At 46.0% G+C, this 18,640-nt stretch overlaps 1 protein-coding gene across 2 annotated transcripts; it reads right to left on the bottom strand.

Moving 5' to 3' along the window:
- Positions 1-841: 841 nt before the first annotated feature.
- On the bottom strand, positions 842-9,247 carry gcnt4 (glucosaminyl (N-acetyl) transferase 4). 2 transcript variants are annotated; one of them, XM_033018646.1, is made up of 2 exons: positions 9,012-9,247; positions 842-3,460 (listed from the first exon to the last, which is right to left on the bottom strand). In XM_033018646.1, exon 2 carries the CDS (start codon positions 3,457-3,459, stop codon positions 2,098-2,100), a length of 1,362 nt encoding a protein of 453 aa, XP_032874537.1. In that variant the 5' UTR covers position 3,460; positions 9,012-9,247; the 3' UTR covers positions 842-2,097. The 2 variants fall into 2 exon arrangements, with proteins under 2 accessions (XP_032874537.1, XP_032874538.1); XM_033018647.1 differs by lacking the exon at positions 9,012-9,247 and adding an exon at positions 6,942-7,050.
- Positions 9,248-18,640: the final 9,393 nt, after the last annotated feature.

The raw sequence follows: 18,640 nt of genomic DNA, 5'->3' as shown, positions 1-18,640 counted from the left end.
TCCGTTGGGGCTGTCGTGATCCACCCAGGTCAGCCAATCCATGGTGCCTGGCCCTGACTCTCCCCAGCCCTTCACTGTTTCGGATAGAGAGTGAATTTACCAACAAGACAAATGGTAAGCACATGCCATTTCCATTTGTCCAGTGAAGAGGGGAAGTCCTGGCCTATTAACATGAGATGAAGATGTATGATAAGACTGAAGCAGGGAATCATTTTTTTTACATAGGATATACTGCACAGTAAACAACCAGTCCTTTTTTGGCTTCTATCTTCCTATTAGGGATCAGTCCTGAGCTTCTATCTACCTCATTAGAGACCCTCGGACTATCTTTGATCGGACTTTACTGGACTTTATCTTGCACTAAATGTTATTCACGTTATTGCCTTTATCACGTTTAGTTTAGAGATACAGCGCGGAAACAGGCCCTTCGGCCCACCGGGTCCGCGCCGACCAGCGATCCCCGCACATTAACACTATCCTACACCCACTAGGGACTATTTTTACATTTACCAAGCCAATTAATCTACAAACCTTTACGTCTTTGGAGTGTGGGAGGAAACCGAAGATCTTAGAGAAAACCCACGCAGATCACGGGGAGAGCGTACAAACTCCGTACAGACAGCACCCATAATCGGAATCGATCCCGGGTCTCTGACGCTGCATTCGCTGTAAAGCAGCGCCTCTACTGCTGCACCACCGTGACTGCCCAGTGTATCTGCGCACTGTGGATGGCTCCAATGTAATCTTGTATAGTCTTTTTGCTGACTGGTTAGGTCATAAGATCATAAGGAATAGGAGTAGAATAAGGCCGTTCGGCCCATCAAGTCTACTCTGCCATTCAATCATGGCTGATCTATCTCTCCCTCCTAACCCCATTCTCCTGCCTTCTCCCCACAACAAAAACAAAACAAAAGCTTCTCACTGTATCTCGGTACACATGTCAACAAACTAAACTCTAGCTGAACATTCAGTCCCCCCCTGACTTTTCCCATCTAAATCCATCCACGTAATTCTAGTGAGTAACCCTCCACAGCTCCCTGAGGCGGAGAATCGCAAAGGTTCTCTGCATTCTCCTCTCCCTTCTCCTATTTGGAGAGGTCCATGGATGGCAAAGGTTTAGAGGGCTTTGGACCAAAACGCAGGTGGGACTCAGGTAGATGGGACATGTTTGTCGGTGTTGGGCAGAAGGGCCTATTTTCAATCTATCGCTGTGTGACTCTACGACTCAAAATGGCAAACTTTGATTCAGCGTGTGAGGTTATGGAACTATTTTTGGAAGCAGCATATTATATGGTCAAAACAAAACAAAAGAAAGATGAGTGGCGTTTCGGGTCGAGACGTTTCTTCAGAAGGGTCTGAAGAAGGGCCTCGACCCGAAACGTCACCCATTCCTTCTCTCCAGAGATGCTGCTTGACCCGTTGACTTACTCCAGCATTTTGTGTCTATCTTCGGATTAAACTAGCATCTGCAGTTCTTCCCCACACAAAAGAACGATGAGGTATAGATGGGGTATAGATGGTGGGCATGGGCAGGCTGGGCTCCCGGGATTATGTCCGCACTGTACGACTCTTTGCCTCCAAGACATACCCTTATCCAGCCTCTGCCTATTTGCATCTTTATTATTCACTCCAACCACTCCCTGCCGCTGCAAATGCCACAGTCTCGCCACTTACTAGATATTTAAAGCTTCTGCTGAACATGAGAAAACTCAGAGTAAGAATGCTCAATTGCAGGCTAACCTTATTGCTTCCAGTGGATGTGCACATCACTCTACAGAACACAGGCTGTGAGTCGTGGCATGGTTGCCTCACCTGTGGAACGATAGTGGAGTCAAAATCTTTGATATAAGTAAGCATAATCTGACACTATGCCTCAAGTTTTCCAGACACCAAGCAAGCGTTTGCTCTTGACTCTATGCCTCAGCTCTGACGGATACCAGTCAAGCATTTGCTCTCTCATCTTACTCACTCTATTCTCTGCTTTCTACTTGGCTAAAACTCACCCTGCACGGCAGGGAAGAATCTCGTTGGATTTTCAGTTCAGCTTTCAAAGCTCGATCGACATTTCCAACGCAAAATGTGATGGTCCCACTCCCTTCAGCCCCAGAAGTCCCCTCCGGGACTGAAAACATAGACCATCCGAGGATTCAATCTCAGCCAATTCCTCTGGCGCTCCATGATCTTTAGCTCCAGGCACTTGATTAACACTGGGTCGACTTTAGGGTCGAACTTGTTGGCGAACCAGTGGCCTTTGTCCAGGAGCCACCTGAGCTCTGCGGAACCGTACACGCAGACACTGCGGACGTGGGTGCCCGTGCAAGGCGGGTACGCGCTCCCCTCCATGTACTCCCACTTCACCAGCCTGGTCTTACTTTGCATGTCAGTCACCTCGGCCGCAGAGCTGGGCAGCCCACCCGGCACCCCGGGCACTCTCACCATACTTGCCCAAAAGTGCTCATCCGGCGAGTATGTATCTGCGGACCACGCTAGGAAATCCTTGGCTACCGTGCTGTTGTTGATATACTGGGCAAAGTCACGGTTCAACACAAAGTAGGCACTGCCGGTGAACATCTGAATGCCATGGGGGGCAGGATCTTTCTTCATGTCCGTTTTGATGAGCGTGTCTTGGTTCCCAGACGGACTGGTTTGAGACGTGTGGCGAAACATGAATCGCTGGGCCTTCCCAGCACTGGGCTTGACCGACTCCAACATGTTGGCTCCGTTCAGCTTCTTCAATTCGGAAACCAGCTCGAAGTTGGACCGCAGGGGTAAATCCTGGCCACACAAGTTGATAATGTACTTCCACCGGACCGAGGATTTGAGTAGATCGGACAAGCAATTGAGATCTGCGCGCAGTCTGGAGATTTGAGTATAACGCACCAATTCTATCTTTGTTGCAATGAATACATTCGGCATACACCTGGCTAAATTGTCCAAGGCAGCTTTGAAAGACTTTGAGGATTTCTGGTCGTAATGAATGCAGTATGTATTTTGGGGCAGGTAGATCATTCTTAGTAACCTCTCCACCATAATGGCTTCCCTATGAACAACCAGAGAAAAGGCCAGTGGATACTCTTGCTCCTCGTGTGAGGCCACATTGTTGTGATATCCTCTCTGGTAAAGGTACTGGGTGCAGTTTGAGGTCATCAACTCAACGTCTTCATCTTCCAAATCAACAATGTTACCCTTGCGTATCTCCAAGGTTTTGCCCACCTCCACTGGGCTGTAGTTGTAGATATCGGTGCAATTGATTTCAGTCTTGGACTCCAGGTACTTCACACTCTTCCTGTTCCACACAAGTGAGGAGGTACTCCAGAGGGGCTCCACTAGCCAGGTCTTCCGTGAGCCTTGGTCTACGTGGTTGGAATAGAGTTTTAAGAGGCAGAGCAGTGGAAGAGTGACAAACAGCCATAGGATCTTCTTCAGGTGAAATCTTCCAGAGGATATCTTGCAATACATTCTGCAAAACATGGAAGCCAAGACTGTGAGCTCAAACAAAAGTGGGCTTTGTTTAAAAGAAAATAACATCATTGACAGAAGATCATGCGGTCCCATGAACCTGCACCGTCATACAATAGAGACATGGCTAATCTGATTTTGATGTGTCGGAAGGAACTGCAGAAGCTAGTTTACACCAAAGATAGACACAAAATGCCAGAGTAACTCAGCGGGACTGGCAGCATCTCAGAAGAAAAGGAATTGGTGAAGTTTGGGGTCAAGACCCTTCTTTGGACTGAGAGGCATGGGGAGCAGGAATCTAGAGGTACGAACAGTTACAGAACCTCTAGTTATACGTCAAACCTCCAGTTTCCCTCTCCTTTGACTGATACCATGCACCTGCTGCCCTTGTTCATTTTGGGGGTAATGGTTGGAGATTGGAGAGGTGTAGTTAGAACAGGAGTGCATTTTGTAGATGTTACATTCGGCAGTCAAGGGATTGAATGCTTAAGGTGGAGATGGAGTGTCAGTTAATGGAACTGGTTTTGGATGGCGTCAAATTTCTTGAGAGTGTTGTTAGCGCTGCACTCAAACAGGCACGTGAGACATTAGGTCACCATGTTACAGTGATGGTCACCATGTTACAATGATGGTCACCATGTTATAGGAAAGTCGTTATCAATCTGTAAAGGGTGCAGAGAAGATTTACGAGGATGTTTCCCCTAATGTACTGGGAGTGGATGAGAAAGTGGGGTAACAGAACTAGTTTGTTGTAGACCCGTTGGGCCAATGGGCCTGTTTCCATGTTGTATCTCTAGACTGTACTAATGTGCGGGTATGAACTGCTTCACTCCCTGCAGAGTTGTGAATGGTGTGCATCATCAGTGATTGCCCCCACTTCTGACACAGTGGCTTCATTTGCATGAGGAATGATTGCCTTCCCCTCCATAGCCTCGGTCTGAAGAAGAATTTTATCTCCTCTCCGGAGATGCTGCCAGTCCCGCTGAGTTGTTCCAGCATTTTGTGTCTATCTTCGGTGTAAACCAGCCTCTGCAGTTCCTTCCTCCACATCAAAATCAGATTAGCCATGTCTCTATTGTATGACGGTGCAGGTTCATGGGACCACATGGTCTTCTGCCAATTCTGTGATGAGGCGTGGAATCAAGTTGGCCTGCAAAACACAAACTAGACAATGATATGAGTAAGTGTTACTTCAGAGCATTGTCTGTGGCACTTTGTTCATTTTTGCTGTTGAGTGAGAGGAGACAGACTAGAGTTTCTGCTTTTCACGAGCTGGAAATCCCGTGTCAAACTTTCACATTAATGCTAGTGTTGTAACCGAGCCGTTTTACATACATTTGGCTAGAATAACATTAGTTGCTGAGTACAAGACTCCATGACCACAGCTAGGATATTGACTTCTCCTTAACCCCTTATTGCCCCCAATACTCTTAGCCATATTTTCCCCTCTCACTTGGAGGGAGAGGAATTAGTTGGAGTGGATTTTGTGATGTTGGGGAGACCAGAAGGAAGCTGGAAAGGCTGACGTTCGCACATATTTCAGCTTTGTCTTTAGCACCTACATGTTGGGCCCTGCTATTACTGAGGGGGGGGGATGTCCTGGAATCCCCCTCCACCCTAAGCTGGTGACCATTAGGACAACATTGTGGCGCAGCGGTAGAGTTGCTGCCTTACAGCGCCAGAGACCCGGGTTCGATCCTGACTACAGGTGCTGTCTGTGCAGAGTTTGTACGTTCACCCTGTGAACATACAGAGTTTGTGCATAGTTTGTACGTTTGCCCGGTGGGTTTCCTCCGAGTGCTCTGGTCTCCTCCCACCCTCCAAAGACATGTTGGTTTGCAGGTTAATTGGCTTCTGTAAATTACCCCCAGTGTGTAGCGTGTGAAAGTAGGATAATATAGAGCAAGTGTTCGGCTGATCGATGGCCAGCATGGATTCAATGGGTCGAAGGGCCTGTTTGGACACTGTGTCTCTAAACTGTTCACCTGTGTGAATGCAGATTCGTTTACCCAGAGTTGGGGAATCAAGAACCAGAGGGCATAGGTTTAAGATGAGAGAGGAAAGATTTCATGGGGACCTGAGGGGCAACTTTTCCACACAGAGGGTGGTGAGTATATGGAACAAGCTGACAGAAGAGGTTGTTGAGGCAGGTACAATAACTACATTTAAAATACATTTGGCCAGGTACATGGACAGGAAATGTTGAGAAGGATATGGACCAAGCACAGGCAGGTGGGACTGTCACAGGTGGGGCATCTTGGTGAGCATGGATAAGTTGGGCTAAAGGACCTGTTTCCATGCTCCATGGAGATGATGTGTGCAGAAATTGTGTATGCTGGTTAAAACCGTAGACACAAAATGCTGGGGTAACTTAGCAACGTATTGTTTCTATCTTTGGTGTAAATCTGCATTTCCTTCCTACACTAGACTGTGATGAAGCCTGGAGGTTGGCCTGCAAAACCCGAACTAGACAATGATGGGAGTACGTGTTACCTCAGAGCATTGTCTGTGGCATTTTGTTCATCTCTGGAGAGACGGAATAGGTGACATTTCTGGACGGAACCCTTCCTCAGGATTTTGTGTCTATCTTCGATTGAGAGATGACTGTGCAGTCTAGCTTGCAGGAAGTTCCTTGTTGCAGTTTCATCAGGGTTCACCTCGTGTCTAGGATACGTATTGGCACGATAAACTGCCCTCTTCTTTGGAGCAGGGTTGAGAGTGCAGGGATGGGAAGGTTATGGATTATGTGCAGACAGATCAGTGATCTTGGCATTATGTTCGGACAAAGGGCCTGTTCCTGTGCTGTTCATCAGTTCTAGGAGAAGAATTAGGCCATTCGGCCCATCAAGTCTACTCCGACATTCAATGGCTGATCTATCTTTCCCTCTCAACTACATTTTCCTGCCTTCTCCCCGATGCCCTTACTAATCAAGAATCTGTCAATCTCTGCTTTACAAATCTCCACTAAAAATATCCATTGATTTGACCTCCACAGCCATCTGTGGAAACGAATTCCACAGATTCACCACCACCTGACTCAAGAAATTCCACCTCATCTTTCCAAAGGAACACCCTTCATTTCTGAGGCTATTGCCTCTGGTCCTAGATTCCCCCACTAGTGGAAACATCCTATCCACATGCACTCTATTCACTATTCAGTAAATTTCAATGTCTCTCAACCCCTCCCCTCCCCCTCCCCCTCCCCCTCCCTCTCCCTCGCCCTCTCCCTCTCCCTCTCCCTCTCCCTCTCCCTCTCCTCCTCCTCCTCCTCCTCATCCTTCTAATCTACATATCAAGCTTGGTCCACCCATAAGCAATTGTACTGTCTGATGTAGACACAAAAAGCTGGAGTAACTCAGCGGGTCAGACAACATCTCTGGAGAAAACTCTCGCTGACCCGCTGAGATACTCCAGTTTTTTGTATCTATCTTCAGTTAAAACCAGCGTCTGCAGTTCCTTCCTACACATACGGTCTGATTTACCTCTATCCCATTGTAGACATTGGACTTTGACTCTGGAACGGATGCGTTACTTTCCTTGTTCAAGAAGGAACTGCAGATGCTGGAAAATCGAAGGTACACAAAAATGCTGGAGAAGCTCAGCGGGTGCAGCAGCATCTATGGAGCGAAGGAGATAGGTAACGTTTCGGGCCGAAACCCTTCTTCAGACTGATAGGGGGTGACGGGAAGTGCTTTCCTTGTTGTGAGACTGTATGCTACAAACAGCACCTTGGCACAGATTGCCGAATACAACTGCACACACCCTCTCTCTGTGGTATCGGCGTGATGCACTACACCCACTGTGTTTATGATAGTGTGGCTTCCGCTTGCCTCTCCATCTAACCTCATGCCCCTGACACCGTTGAAGGCGAGGAGATAGCATCAGCAAAACGCATCCTGTGAAATGTACGAGGGTGGCGGCAGAACTGCCTTCTCGCTCAACAACCTACACTAAAACCCACACAAAGCTGGAGTAACTCAGCGGGTCAGACAGCATCTCTGGAGTCAAGCAATACATGCCGTTTCGGGTCGGATTAATCACTTCCTTTCAATTAAACTACACGGAGATATGGAGTACACCCTTCAGCGCCTCGGTGTGGACGCTGGGCTAAAGTGAAATATACACATAGAATGTGACTGGGAATTGCCCAGAAGAGCAATTGGAAATAGATCCTTTTACCAATCGATGTCCCGGGTCAGCGGCGTTTTCGCATTGAGAGCGTGGCCGCTGTAATGCACAGAACTTACCATTCGCTCCCTGTCACACGCCCCCCTCCCACACACACACCGACACACACGCGGCAATGCACTCCGCAGGTCGCATACCGGACACTAGCCACCACAGGAACCACAATCTCCCTTGCCCAACAAATGGGGCAACAATAAACCCATCTAACACGCAGAAACGAAGTTGGGTCGCGACCCGAAACTTCGCCTGCTCATGTTCTCCAGAGATGCAGCCTGACCTGCTGAGTTACTCCAGCACTTTATGTCCTTTAATCGAACTTGTAGGCTTGTGTTGAATAATGTACACCATAGTTATGGAGTCATACAGCGTGGAAACAGGCACAACTGACCAACAATGTCCCAGCTACTCTAGCCCCACATGCCTGTGTTTGGTCCATATCCCTCTGAGCCTGTCCTATCCATGTACCTGTCTAAATGTTTCTTAAACGTTGACACTAGACTATGAAGTATTAGCAATTAATTATATTTTTAAAAAAGAGAAAAATGTAGAAGCTGGAAATCTGAAATCAAAACAGAAGCATGTGTGGAGAGAGCAACAGGTTAAATTTCAATTGTAGGAAGAAACTGCAGATGCTGGTTTGAACTGAAGATAGACACAAAATGCTGGAGTAACTCGGTTGGACAGGCAGCATCTCTGGAGAGAAGGAATGGGTGACGTTTCGGGTCGAGACCCTTCATTCGCACTGAGAAGGGAAACTTTCCACACAGGGGAAAGGGAAACTAGAGAGGTCTATCAATAAAGTCTCAAATAAAGTTCAGTCAAGTTAGAATTATCTCTAACTTTTGGGAAACTGCTATAGTGGTCCTCGCGTCCCCCAAACGCAGCGCGAACTCACACACACACACACGCACACGCACACGCACACACAGACAGACACACACACACACATACAGACAGACACAGACAGACACACAGACAGACACACACGCACATAGACAGACACAGACAGACACACATACACACAGACAGACACACACACACACACACAGACAGACACACACACACACAAACAGACACACACACACACACAGACAGACACACACACACATACAGACATACACAGACAGACACACACACAGACAGACACACATACACACACAGACAGACACACACACACACACACACACAGACACACACACACACAAACAGACACACACACACAAACAGACACACACACAAACAGACACACACACACACAAACAGACACACACACAGACAGACACACGCACACAGAGACACAAACACACATATGTACACACACAGACAGACACATAGACACACGCACACAGACAGGAGTGACTTACAGAGCAGCGAGCAGGGCGGGCGTGCGGTGTGAGGAGTGACTGCGCCGGTGAGAGGCAGTCGGCTCGGCTCCTCCACACACTGTGAGTGCTGACTCGGGCAGCGCGGAGCCTGGGACGGCGGCCAAGGGGGAGGGCTGCGGGTTAACTTCTATCCGTAGTTGTCAGCAAACATTAACTTCACAGAACTGTGGACACCAGGTGCAATGTCACACTGTTATTTGAGGTAGTGGCTGCGACCGTTCCCTGAACAGAGAGGTTTGCACTGTTTAGAGACACGGCATGGAAACAGGAACTTCGGCACATCATTCACACTAGTTCGATGTTGTCCCACTTCCACATCCACTCCCCACACACTAGAGGCAATCAACCTACAACATGTATCCACCTTACCTGCCACCTTTGCCCTGCTTAGCCTCCCCTCCAGCTTTCTTATCCACCCCCTCCTCAATGGCCTCCCAAAATACGAGTAAACTCTCTTATCTTGGTCTGAAGAAGGGTCACCACCCGAAACGCCCCCTCCAGTGTGTGTTACTCCAGCACTTTTGTGGCACAAACCCGACACTTTGGGATGTGGGAGGAAACCGTATCGCCCGGAGGAAACCCACACAGTCACAAAGAGAATGTGTAAACTCCACTCGTACAGCACCCAAGGATCGAACCGGGCTCTACGGCGCTGTGAGGCAGCAGCTCTACCAGCTACGCCACTCTCCACCGCCACATATTGGTCATTTAATCAGTCAGAGTATTGAGTATAGAAGTTGGGTTGCAGTTATATAGACATTGGTCAGGCCATTTTTAGAGTATTGTGTTCAGTTTTGGTCACCTTGTTATGGGAAAGACGTTGTCAAGCTGGAAAAGGTTCAGAAAAGATTTAGGGGATGTTGCTAGGACTCGCTATGAGTTATGAGCCTGAGCTATGGGTAGAGGTTGAGTAGGCTGGGACTCCATTCCTTGGAGCGCAGGAGGATGAGGGGTGATCTTATGTAGATCTTATAAAATCATGAGAGGAATAGATTAAGTAAATGTACAGTCTTTTGTCCAGAGTAGGGAAATCGAGAATCAGAGGTTTAAGGTGAAGGGGGGAAAATGGAATAGGAATATAAGGGGCAACCTTTTTGCACAAAGGCATGTGGGTGTATGGAACGAACTGCCAAAGGAGGTCGTTGAGGCAGGTAATATTGCAACGTTTAAGAAACATTCTGATAGGTACATGGATAGGACAGATTTAGAGGGGTAGGAGCCAAACGCAGGCAGGTGGGACTAGTGTAGATGGGACTTGTTGACCAGTGTGGGCAAGTTGGGCCGTGGGGCCTGTTTCCATGCTGTATCACTATGACTCTGTGACTATGACTGCAACTGAATCTATCTTTTTCTCCTTTCCCAGGATGGAAAAAATCAAATATCAGAGGTCATAGCTTTCAGATGGACAACACCAGAAACCGAACCTAATCCCTTTACACTGATGCAGTGATCCAGAAATCGCATCAGCATTTCTTTCTTAGGCATCTGAGCAGTTTTGGCATGTCCACAAGAATCTCTCAAACCTCTACAGATGTACTATAGAAAGTAAGGCGATGAAATGCATCTCACTCAGCCTGGTCTGCAAACTGCTCTGCTCTTGACCACCTGAACCTGCAGAGAGTGGTGAACACAGCCCAGTCCATCACAGACTCATCACTTCCTTCCATCCAGTCCATCTACATGGTGCGTTGCATAAACATCGAAACATAGAAAATAGGTGCAGGAGTAGGCCATTCGGCCCTTCGAGCCATTCAATATGATCATGGCTGATCAATACCCTGTTCCTGCTTTCTCCCCTTATCCCTTGTTCCGTTAGCTCTAAGAGCTAAATCAAACTCAAATATTGACTCTAAAGAAGGCTGGAAGTATCTTCAAGGTTGCCTTGTTGTCCATTCCCCTTTCTCTCTTCTACCTACAAGAGCTTAATAACTCAACTATCTGGGCTTCATACCAATTTCTCTCCACTGCTATCTGACTCTTGGACCTATTATCTCTTTGAAAATCCATTTCCAAAGGTGCTGCAACGTAATCTTACTTTTAACTCTATCTCATTCAGTTATTGTTAGAATTCTGAAGAAGGGTCTCCACCCGAAACGTTGCCTACTCCTTTTCTCCATAGATGCTGCCTCACCTGCTCAGTTAGTGCTGCCTCACCCAGCACTTTTTGTCTACTTTCGATTTTTCCAGCATCTGCAGTTCCTTCTTAAACAGTTAATCTGTTATTGTACTTTAATGCTCCCTTGCACTACTCATATTTTTTATTACATACAGTCTTGCACCATACTGCTGTTTAGCACTCCTCAATGTATTTATTGATGTATTTATCATTGTTGTATGTATAGTGTTTTACTCCTTAAGCTTCGTATGAACAAGACATTTAATTGCACCTTGACAATAAACTAATCTAATTTATTTAGATTTTATATTTTGATTTTGTCCAGAACTCAAGTTCGGACTGGAGGGCCTGAACTATAGGGAGAGGTTGAGCAGGCTGGGACTCTATTCCTTGGAACGCAGGATAAGGGGTGATCTTAGAGAGGTGTACAAAATCATGAGAGGAATAGATCGGGTAGATGCACAGTCTCTTGCCCAGAGTTGGGGAATCGAGAACAAGACACCATAGGTTTAAAGTGAAGGGGGGAAAGATTTAATAGTAACCTGAGGGGTAACTTTTTCACACAGAGCGTGGTGGGTACATGGAAGAAAGTAGTTGAGGCAGGTAATATCGCAATGTTCAAGAAACATTTGGACAGATAGATGGATAGGACGGTTTTAGAGCGATATGGGCCAAACACAGGCAGGTTGGAGTAGGGTAGATGGGACATGTTGGTCGGTGTGGACAAGTTGGATCAAAGGGCCTGTTTCCACACTCTATGACTCTATAGCGCTGTAACTAATTCACTTTTATTCTTTAAATGAAATTCCATTATAACTATTCCCTCAAGGCTTTTTCATTACACATTATTAATTAAACGTTTCTCATTGCAGAATATAAGAACTAATAAAACTTGCACTCTAGATTTGTTCCTGAGCATACTGATCGAGAAAACCTTCTCATACAGACTCCATGAATTTCCCCTCTCATTATAACTGCTGGTTTGATTGTCCCTACCAGCTCCCTGTTATCGTGTTACCCTTGTTAGCAGACCAACTAATTTTCTGATTTGTACATTCCTTCATTAAAATATTGGTGAAAGCCGTAAGCTCAGCTTCTACCTGCATTTTCTGCCGTCTTCTAAGGTTTAGTTTAGACATATATCGTGGAAGCAGGCCCTTCGGCCCACCGACCAGCGATCCCCAGAATGAAAATGCAAGGTTGCTTGCCAATAAAACAGGAAGATATACCATTGAGTGAAGGGTGGAGATGGTTCAGGAGAAGGTTAGCTACTGTCTGAAGGTGCTGCTGTGAGAAAAAAAGTTGCTCCTCAGTTTTCCTATTAAATAATTTTCCTCTTACCGTAAGGCTATGCCCCCTAGTTCTTGATTCCTCCATCCTATCTAAAAAAAATCTGACTATCTACTGTATTTATGCCCCCAATTATTTTATAGACCTTTATAAAGTCAACCGCCAGCTTCCTGCGCTCCAAGGTATAACATTCCAACCTGCCCAACATCTCCCTCTAGCTCAGGCCCTGGAGTCCTTACATCTTAATTTTCTTCATAATTAATCCCATCCTTCATTCTCAAGGCTACCCTCCTTCTCTTTTGCATGTCTCTTCTAAAAGTTAAATACCTTGAAATATTTAGTTCCCCGCTTTGGTCACTTTATAAAAGTATCTCGACGCTGGCTGTTAGATGTTATCCATTAATTTTGAAAGTTGACTTGCTTGTCTATTTTTGGTTTAAATGTTGCACACATTCAGATAAAGGGTCTTCATTTTTAGTTTAGTTTAGTTCTAGGGATACAACGCGGAAACAGCCAATTAACAGATCTCATAGAAAACCCACGCAGTCACGGGGAGTACGTACAAACTCCGTACAGACAGCAACTGTAGTCGGGATCGAACCCAGGTCTCAGGCAGCAACTCTATCGCTGCACCACCATGCTGCCCCAAGATTTTCTTCCCCATGATTACAATTTTTTTCTCATTCTTGTTGGAGGTATGCTCTCACGGTTTTGAGATCTGTGCCTTCCTGACCAACATAGATCATCACTGAAGATGGACACAGAACGCTGGAGTAACTCAGCGGGTCAGGCAGCATCTCTGGAGAAAAGGGATGGGTGATTCCCCCAACATTGGGAACATTTTTCCTGCATCTAGCTTGTCCAGTCCTTTTATAATTGTATATGTTTTGTATAAGATGCCCTCTCATCCTTCTAAATTCCAGTGAATACAAGCCCAGTCTTTCCAATCTTTCCTCATATGACAGTCCCGCCATCCCGGGGATTAACCTTGTGAACCTACGCTGCACTGCCTCAATAGCAACAATGTCCTTCCTCAAATTAGGAGACAAAAACTGCACACAATACTCCAGATGTGGTCTCACCAGGGCCCTGTTCAACTGCAGAAGAACCTCTTTACTCCTATACTCAAATCCTCTTGTTATGAAGACCAAAATGCCATTAGCTTTCTACACTGTCTGCTGTACCGGCATGTTTACTTTCAGTGACTGGTGTACAAGGACATCCAGGTCTTGTTGCACTTCCCTTTTTCCTAATCTGACACTATTGAGATAATAATCCGCCCCCTTGTTTTTGCCACCAAAGTGGATAACCTCACATTTATCTACATTATACTGCAACTGCCACGCATCTGCCCACTCACTCTACCTGTCCAAGTCACCTGCAACCACCTAGCATCCTCTTCGCAGTTCACACTACCACCCAGCTTTGTGTCATCTGCAAATTTGCTTGTGTTACTTTTAATTCCATCATCTAAATCATTAATATATATTGTAAATAGTTGCGGCCCCAGCACCGAGCCTTGCGGCACTCCACTCGCCACTGCCTGCCATTCAGACAAGGACCCGTTTATTCCTACTCTTTGCTTCCTGTCTGCCAACCAATACTCTATCCATGTCAATACCCTACCCCCAATATCATGTGCTCTAATTTTGCCCACTAATCTCCTGTGTGGAACCTTATCGAAGGCTTTCTGAAAGTCCAGATACACTACACCATTTTACTTGTCACATCCTCAAAAAATTCCAGTAGATTAGTCAAACAGAATTTCCCCTTCATAAATCCATGCTGACTTGGACCGATCCTTTTACTGCTATTCAGACGCGCCACCCCCGATGTCAGGCAAACTGGTCTGTAATTCCCCGTTTTCTCTCTCGCTCCTTTCTTGAAAAGTGGGATAACATTAACTACACTCCAATCAAGAGGAACTGATCCTGAATCTATCGAACATTGGAAAATGATCACCAATGCATCCACGATTTCTAGAGCCACCTCCTTGAGTACCCTGGGATGCAGACCATCAGGCCCTGGGGATTTATCTGCCTTCAGTCCCATCTGTCTACCCAATACTATTTCTCGCCTAATGCAAATTTCTTTCAGTTCCTCTGTCTCCCTAGATCCTCTGTCTAGTACATCTTGGAGATTGTTTGTGTCTTCCTTAGTGAAGACAGAACCAAAGTATCTGTTCAACTTTTCTGCCATTTCCTTGTTCCCCATAATAATTTCACCTGTTTCTGCCTTCACGGGACCCACATTTGTCTATTAATCTTTTTCTCTTAACATACCTAAAGAACCTTTTACTATCCTTCTTTATATTCTTGGCCTGCTTACCCTCATACTTCATCTTTTCACCCCATATTGCCCTTTTTGTTACCTTCTGTTGTCTTTTGAAAGTTTCCCAATCCTCTGGCTTCACGCTACTCTTTGCTATGTTATACACCTTTTCTTTTAGTTTTATTCCATCCCTAACTTCCCTTGTCAGCCACAGTTGCCTCTTACTCACCTTAGAATTTTTTTTCCTCTTTGGAATGAAATGATCCTGCATCTTCCAGATTATGCCCAGAAATTCCTGCCATTGCTGTTCCATCGTCATTCCTGCTAGGATCTTTTTCCATTCGACCTAGGCCATCTCCTCTCTCATGCCTTCATAGTCCCCTTTGTTCAACTGCAACACTGACACTTCTGATTTAACCTTCTCCTTCTCAAATTGCAGATTATACCTTATCATATTATGATCACTACCTCCTAGCGGTTCCTTTACCTTGAGTTCCTTTATTAAATCTGGTTCATTGGACAACACTAAATCCAGAATTGCCTTCTCTCTGGTAGGTTCCAGTACAAGCTGCTCTAAGAATCCATCTCGGAGGCACTATACCCAGTCTACCTGCATATTGAAATCTTCCATAACCCCAGTGGCATTACCTTTGTTACATGCCAATTTTAACTCCTGCTGCAACTTGCACCCTATATCCAGGCTACTATTTGGGGAGCCTGTAGATAACTCCCATTAGTTTGTCTTCTTACCTTTACAATTCCTCAATTCTATCCACAGCGATGCTACATCGTCAGCCCCTATGTCACCCCTCGCAAGGGACTGAGTTTCATCCCTCACCAACAGAGCTACCCCACCTCCTCTGCCCACCTGCCTGTCCTTTTTATAGGATGTATAACCCTGAATATTCAGTTCCCAGCCCCAATCCTCCTGCAGCCATGTCTCTGTAATCCCCACAATGCCTTATGTACCCATCTCTAACTGAGCCTCAAGCTCATCCACCTTACTTCTTATACTTCACGCATTCATATATGATACTTTTAAAGAATTACTCACTTTTCACATCAATTCCTATTTCACTTTGCCATATTCTCCTATACCCTTCGTGAGCTTTCTGTCCCGTTAATTTTGGTGTCTTTCTTAACTTTTCCTATACTCTCTTTCCCTTTAACACTTTACCACCTTTAATTTCCAATTTGTCCCCCCCCCCCCCCACTATTTATGGATGCAAACAGTGGAACTGGCAGGGTAACTGAAGTGGGGGAGGGATGAGGGGAGAGGAAATGCAGGGTTTACTTTAAGATTAGCGAATGGCACAGTGGTGCAGCGGTAGAGTTGCTGCCTTACAGTGCTCTCAGCGCCAGAGACCCAGGTTCAATCCCGACTATGGGTACTGTCTGTACGGAGTCTGTATGGGTCACGTTATTCCCGTGACCGCGTGGGTTTTCTCCGAGATCTTCAGATTCCCCCCACACTCCAAAGACGTACAGGTTTGTGGGTTGATTGGCTTTGTATAAATGTAAATTGCCCCTAGTGTGTGTAGGGTAGTGTTAATGTGCCAGGATTGCAGGTCGGCGTGGACTCGGTGAGCCGAAAGGCCTGTTTCCGCGCTGTATCTCTAATCTAAACTAAATCACTACCCATGTTGCTGCCCTAAACTACAGTGTAGTTCCTTCCCACAGCATAAGAACATGTGAGAATCAGAGGCAGGCTATCTGCTTCTCCTTTGACTCCACAAGGTCCCTTTACTCACCAGAGTGCACTTACTGTAGTCACTTCACAGAGGAAGTGGAGATAGACGGAGAGAGGCCTCTAGATTACCCAACTGTAGGCCACGGATTCTTGTTCCTCCTGCTCCCATCGCAGGTCGTAGACAGATTGCTGATGTGGTGGATATTCTCCGTCCAAGTCTGAAATTCTTATTGCTAACCTCAGCACAGCAGAGAAAACAGCAGATCTGTCCAATGTCCAAAATGCTTATTGCTAAACTCAATACTTCCAAGCACAGCAGAAAGGCCGTTTAAATTTCCAAACAGTAACATTTATCCATCCTCATGACAAGATTAAGAAAAAAGTAATATTATCTATGTTGACCCGATCAAGATTATTGATGCCAATAGTAGTTGCAAAACATTATTTTTTTAATCCAAAGGTCATTTATTGTCACGTGTACCAATTAAGGTACAGTGATATTCATATTACCATTACCAAATTATAATCTTGGTCAGAATTTATTCCTCAAAATAAAATAAAACAAAATGACTGTGTGATCAAACTAATTCATTTGCTGGAAATACCTTCCCCTTGAGATCCTTTGGATTTTCAATGTGATCTTACATCCAAAATAGGTGGGATTTTCATGTTGCTCACGGAAGAGACCTTCCCTGAGGTGAAGATCCTATCAACTTTCCAGTGTAAAAGTGACCACTATTAAAACAGTAGTTTAGTTTAGTTTAGAGATACAGCGCGGAAACAGGCCCTTCAGCCCACTGAGTCCGCGCTGACCAGTGATCACCCCATACACCAACACTATCCTACACACTAGGGACAATTTACAATTTACTGAAGTCAATTAGCCTACAAACCTGTAGGTCTTCGGAGTGTGGGAGGAAACCGGAAAACCCGGAGGAAACCCACGCAGGTCACGTGGAGAACATACAAACGCCATGCAGACAGCACCTGGAGTCAGCATTACCTCCCCCCTCGACTCCATTCAAGGACCCAAGCAGTCGTCCCAGGTGCGACAGAGGTTCACCTGCATCTCCTCCTACATCGGTGAGACCAAGCGGAGGCTGGGCGATCGTTTCGCCGAACACCTCCGCTCGGTCCGCATTAACCAACCTGACCTCCCGGTGGCTCAGCACTTCAACTCCCCCTCCCATTCCGTATCCGACCTATCTGTCCTGGGTCTCCTCCATGGCCAGAGCGATCAGCACCAGAAATTGGAGGAACAGTACCTCATATTCCGCTTGGGGAGTCTGTATCCTGGGGGCATGAACATTGAATTCTTCCAATTTTGTTAGCCCTTGCTGTATCCTCCCCTTCCTATCTCTCCCTCAGCCCTCGGGCTCCTCCTCCTCCTTTTTCCTTTCTTCTCCCCGCCCCCTCCCCCACCCCCCATCAGTCTGAAGAAGGGTTTACGGCCCGAAACGTTGCCTATTTCCTTCGCTCCATAGATGCTGCTGCACCCGCTGAGTTTCTCCAGCATTTTTGTGTATCTTCAGCATTGACTACATTGAGGGATGTTTATGTTAAATCTTATTGTGTATTGCATTCTTTTATTTGTATGGCTGTATGGAAACTCAAATCTCACTGTACCAATTGGTGCATGTTCCAATAAATGTAACTTGAACTTGAACTTGAACCCGTGACCTACATGGGTTTCCTCTGGGTGCTCCGGTTTCCTCGCACACTCCAAAGATGTACATGTTTTTAGGCTAATTGGCTTTGGTAAGCTGTAAAATTAGTATGTAGAATAGAGTTAGAGTATGGGGTGATCGCTGGTCGGTGCAGACTAGGTGGGCCGAATGGCCTGTTTCTGTGTTCTATCTCTAAAGTCTAAGGTAAAGTTTAAAGTCTAAAGTGATTTGGTGGATCCAGGTATTTTGTTGTCTAGGAGCTTGGGTGTCATGGTCCTAGTGGAATGTAGGATGCCAATAAGGTTCTTCAGGTTTTTGGGCTTTAGACCTTGGGATGATAGATCCCTGAAGACCAGGGGGTGAGACTGATGGCATTTTGTGAATCAGCATTATTTAGTTTAGAGAAACACCATGGAAACAGATGATTCAGCGCTGAAACGGTCCCTTCAGCCCACCGTGTCCGCGCCGACCAGTGATCCCCGTACACTAGCACTATCCAGCACACTAAGGACAATTTACAATCTCTACCAAAGCCAATTATCCTACAAACATGCATGTGTTGTGCATGTTTGTG

The sequence above is a fragment of the Amblyraja radiata genome, chromosome 3, assembly GCF_010909765.2.
Source record: "Amblyraja radiata isolate CabotCenter1 chromosome 3, sAmbRad1.1.pri, whole genome shotgun sequence".
Lineage (NCBI taxonomy): Eukaryota > Metazoa > Chordata > Chondrichthyes > Rajiformes > Rajidae > Amblyraja > Amblyraja radiata.
Note: the sequence above shows the minus strand (reverse complement) of the source record. Positions and strands in the feature narration are given on the sequence as shown.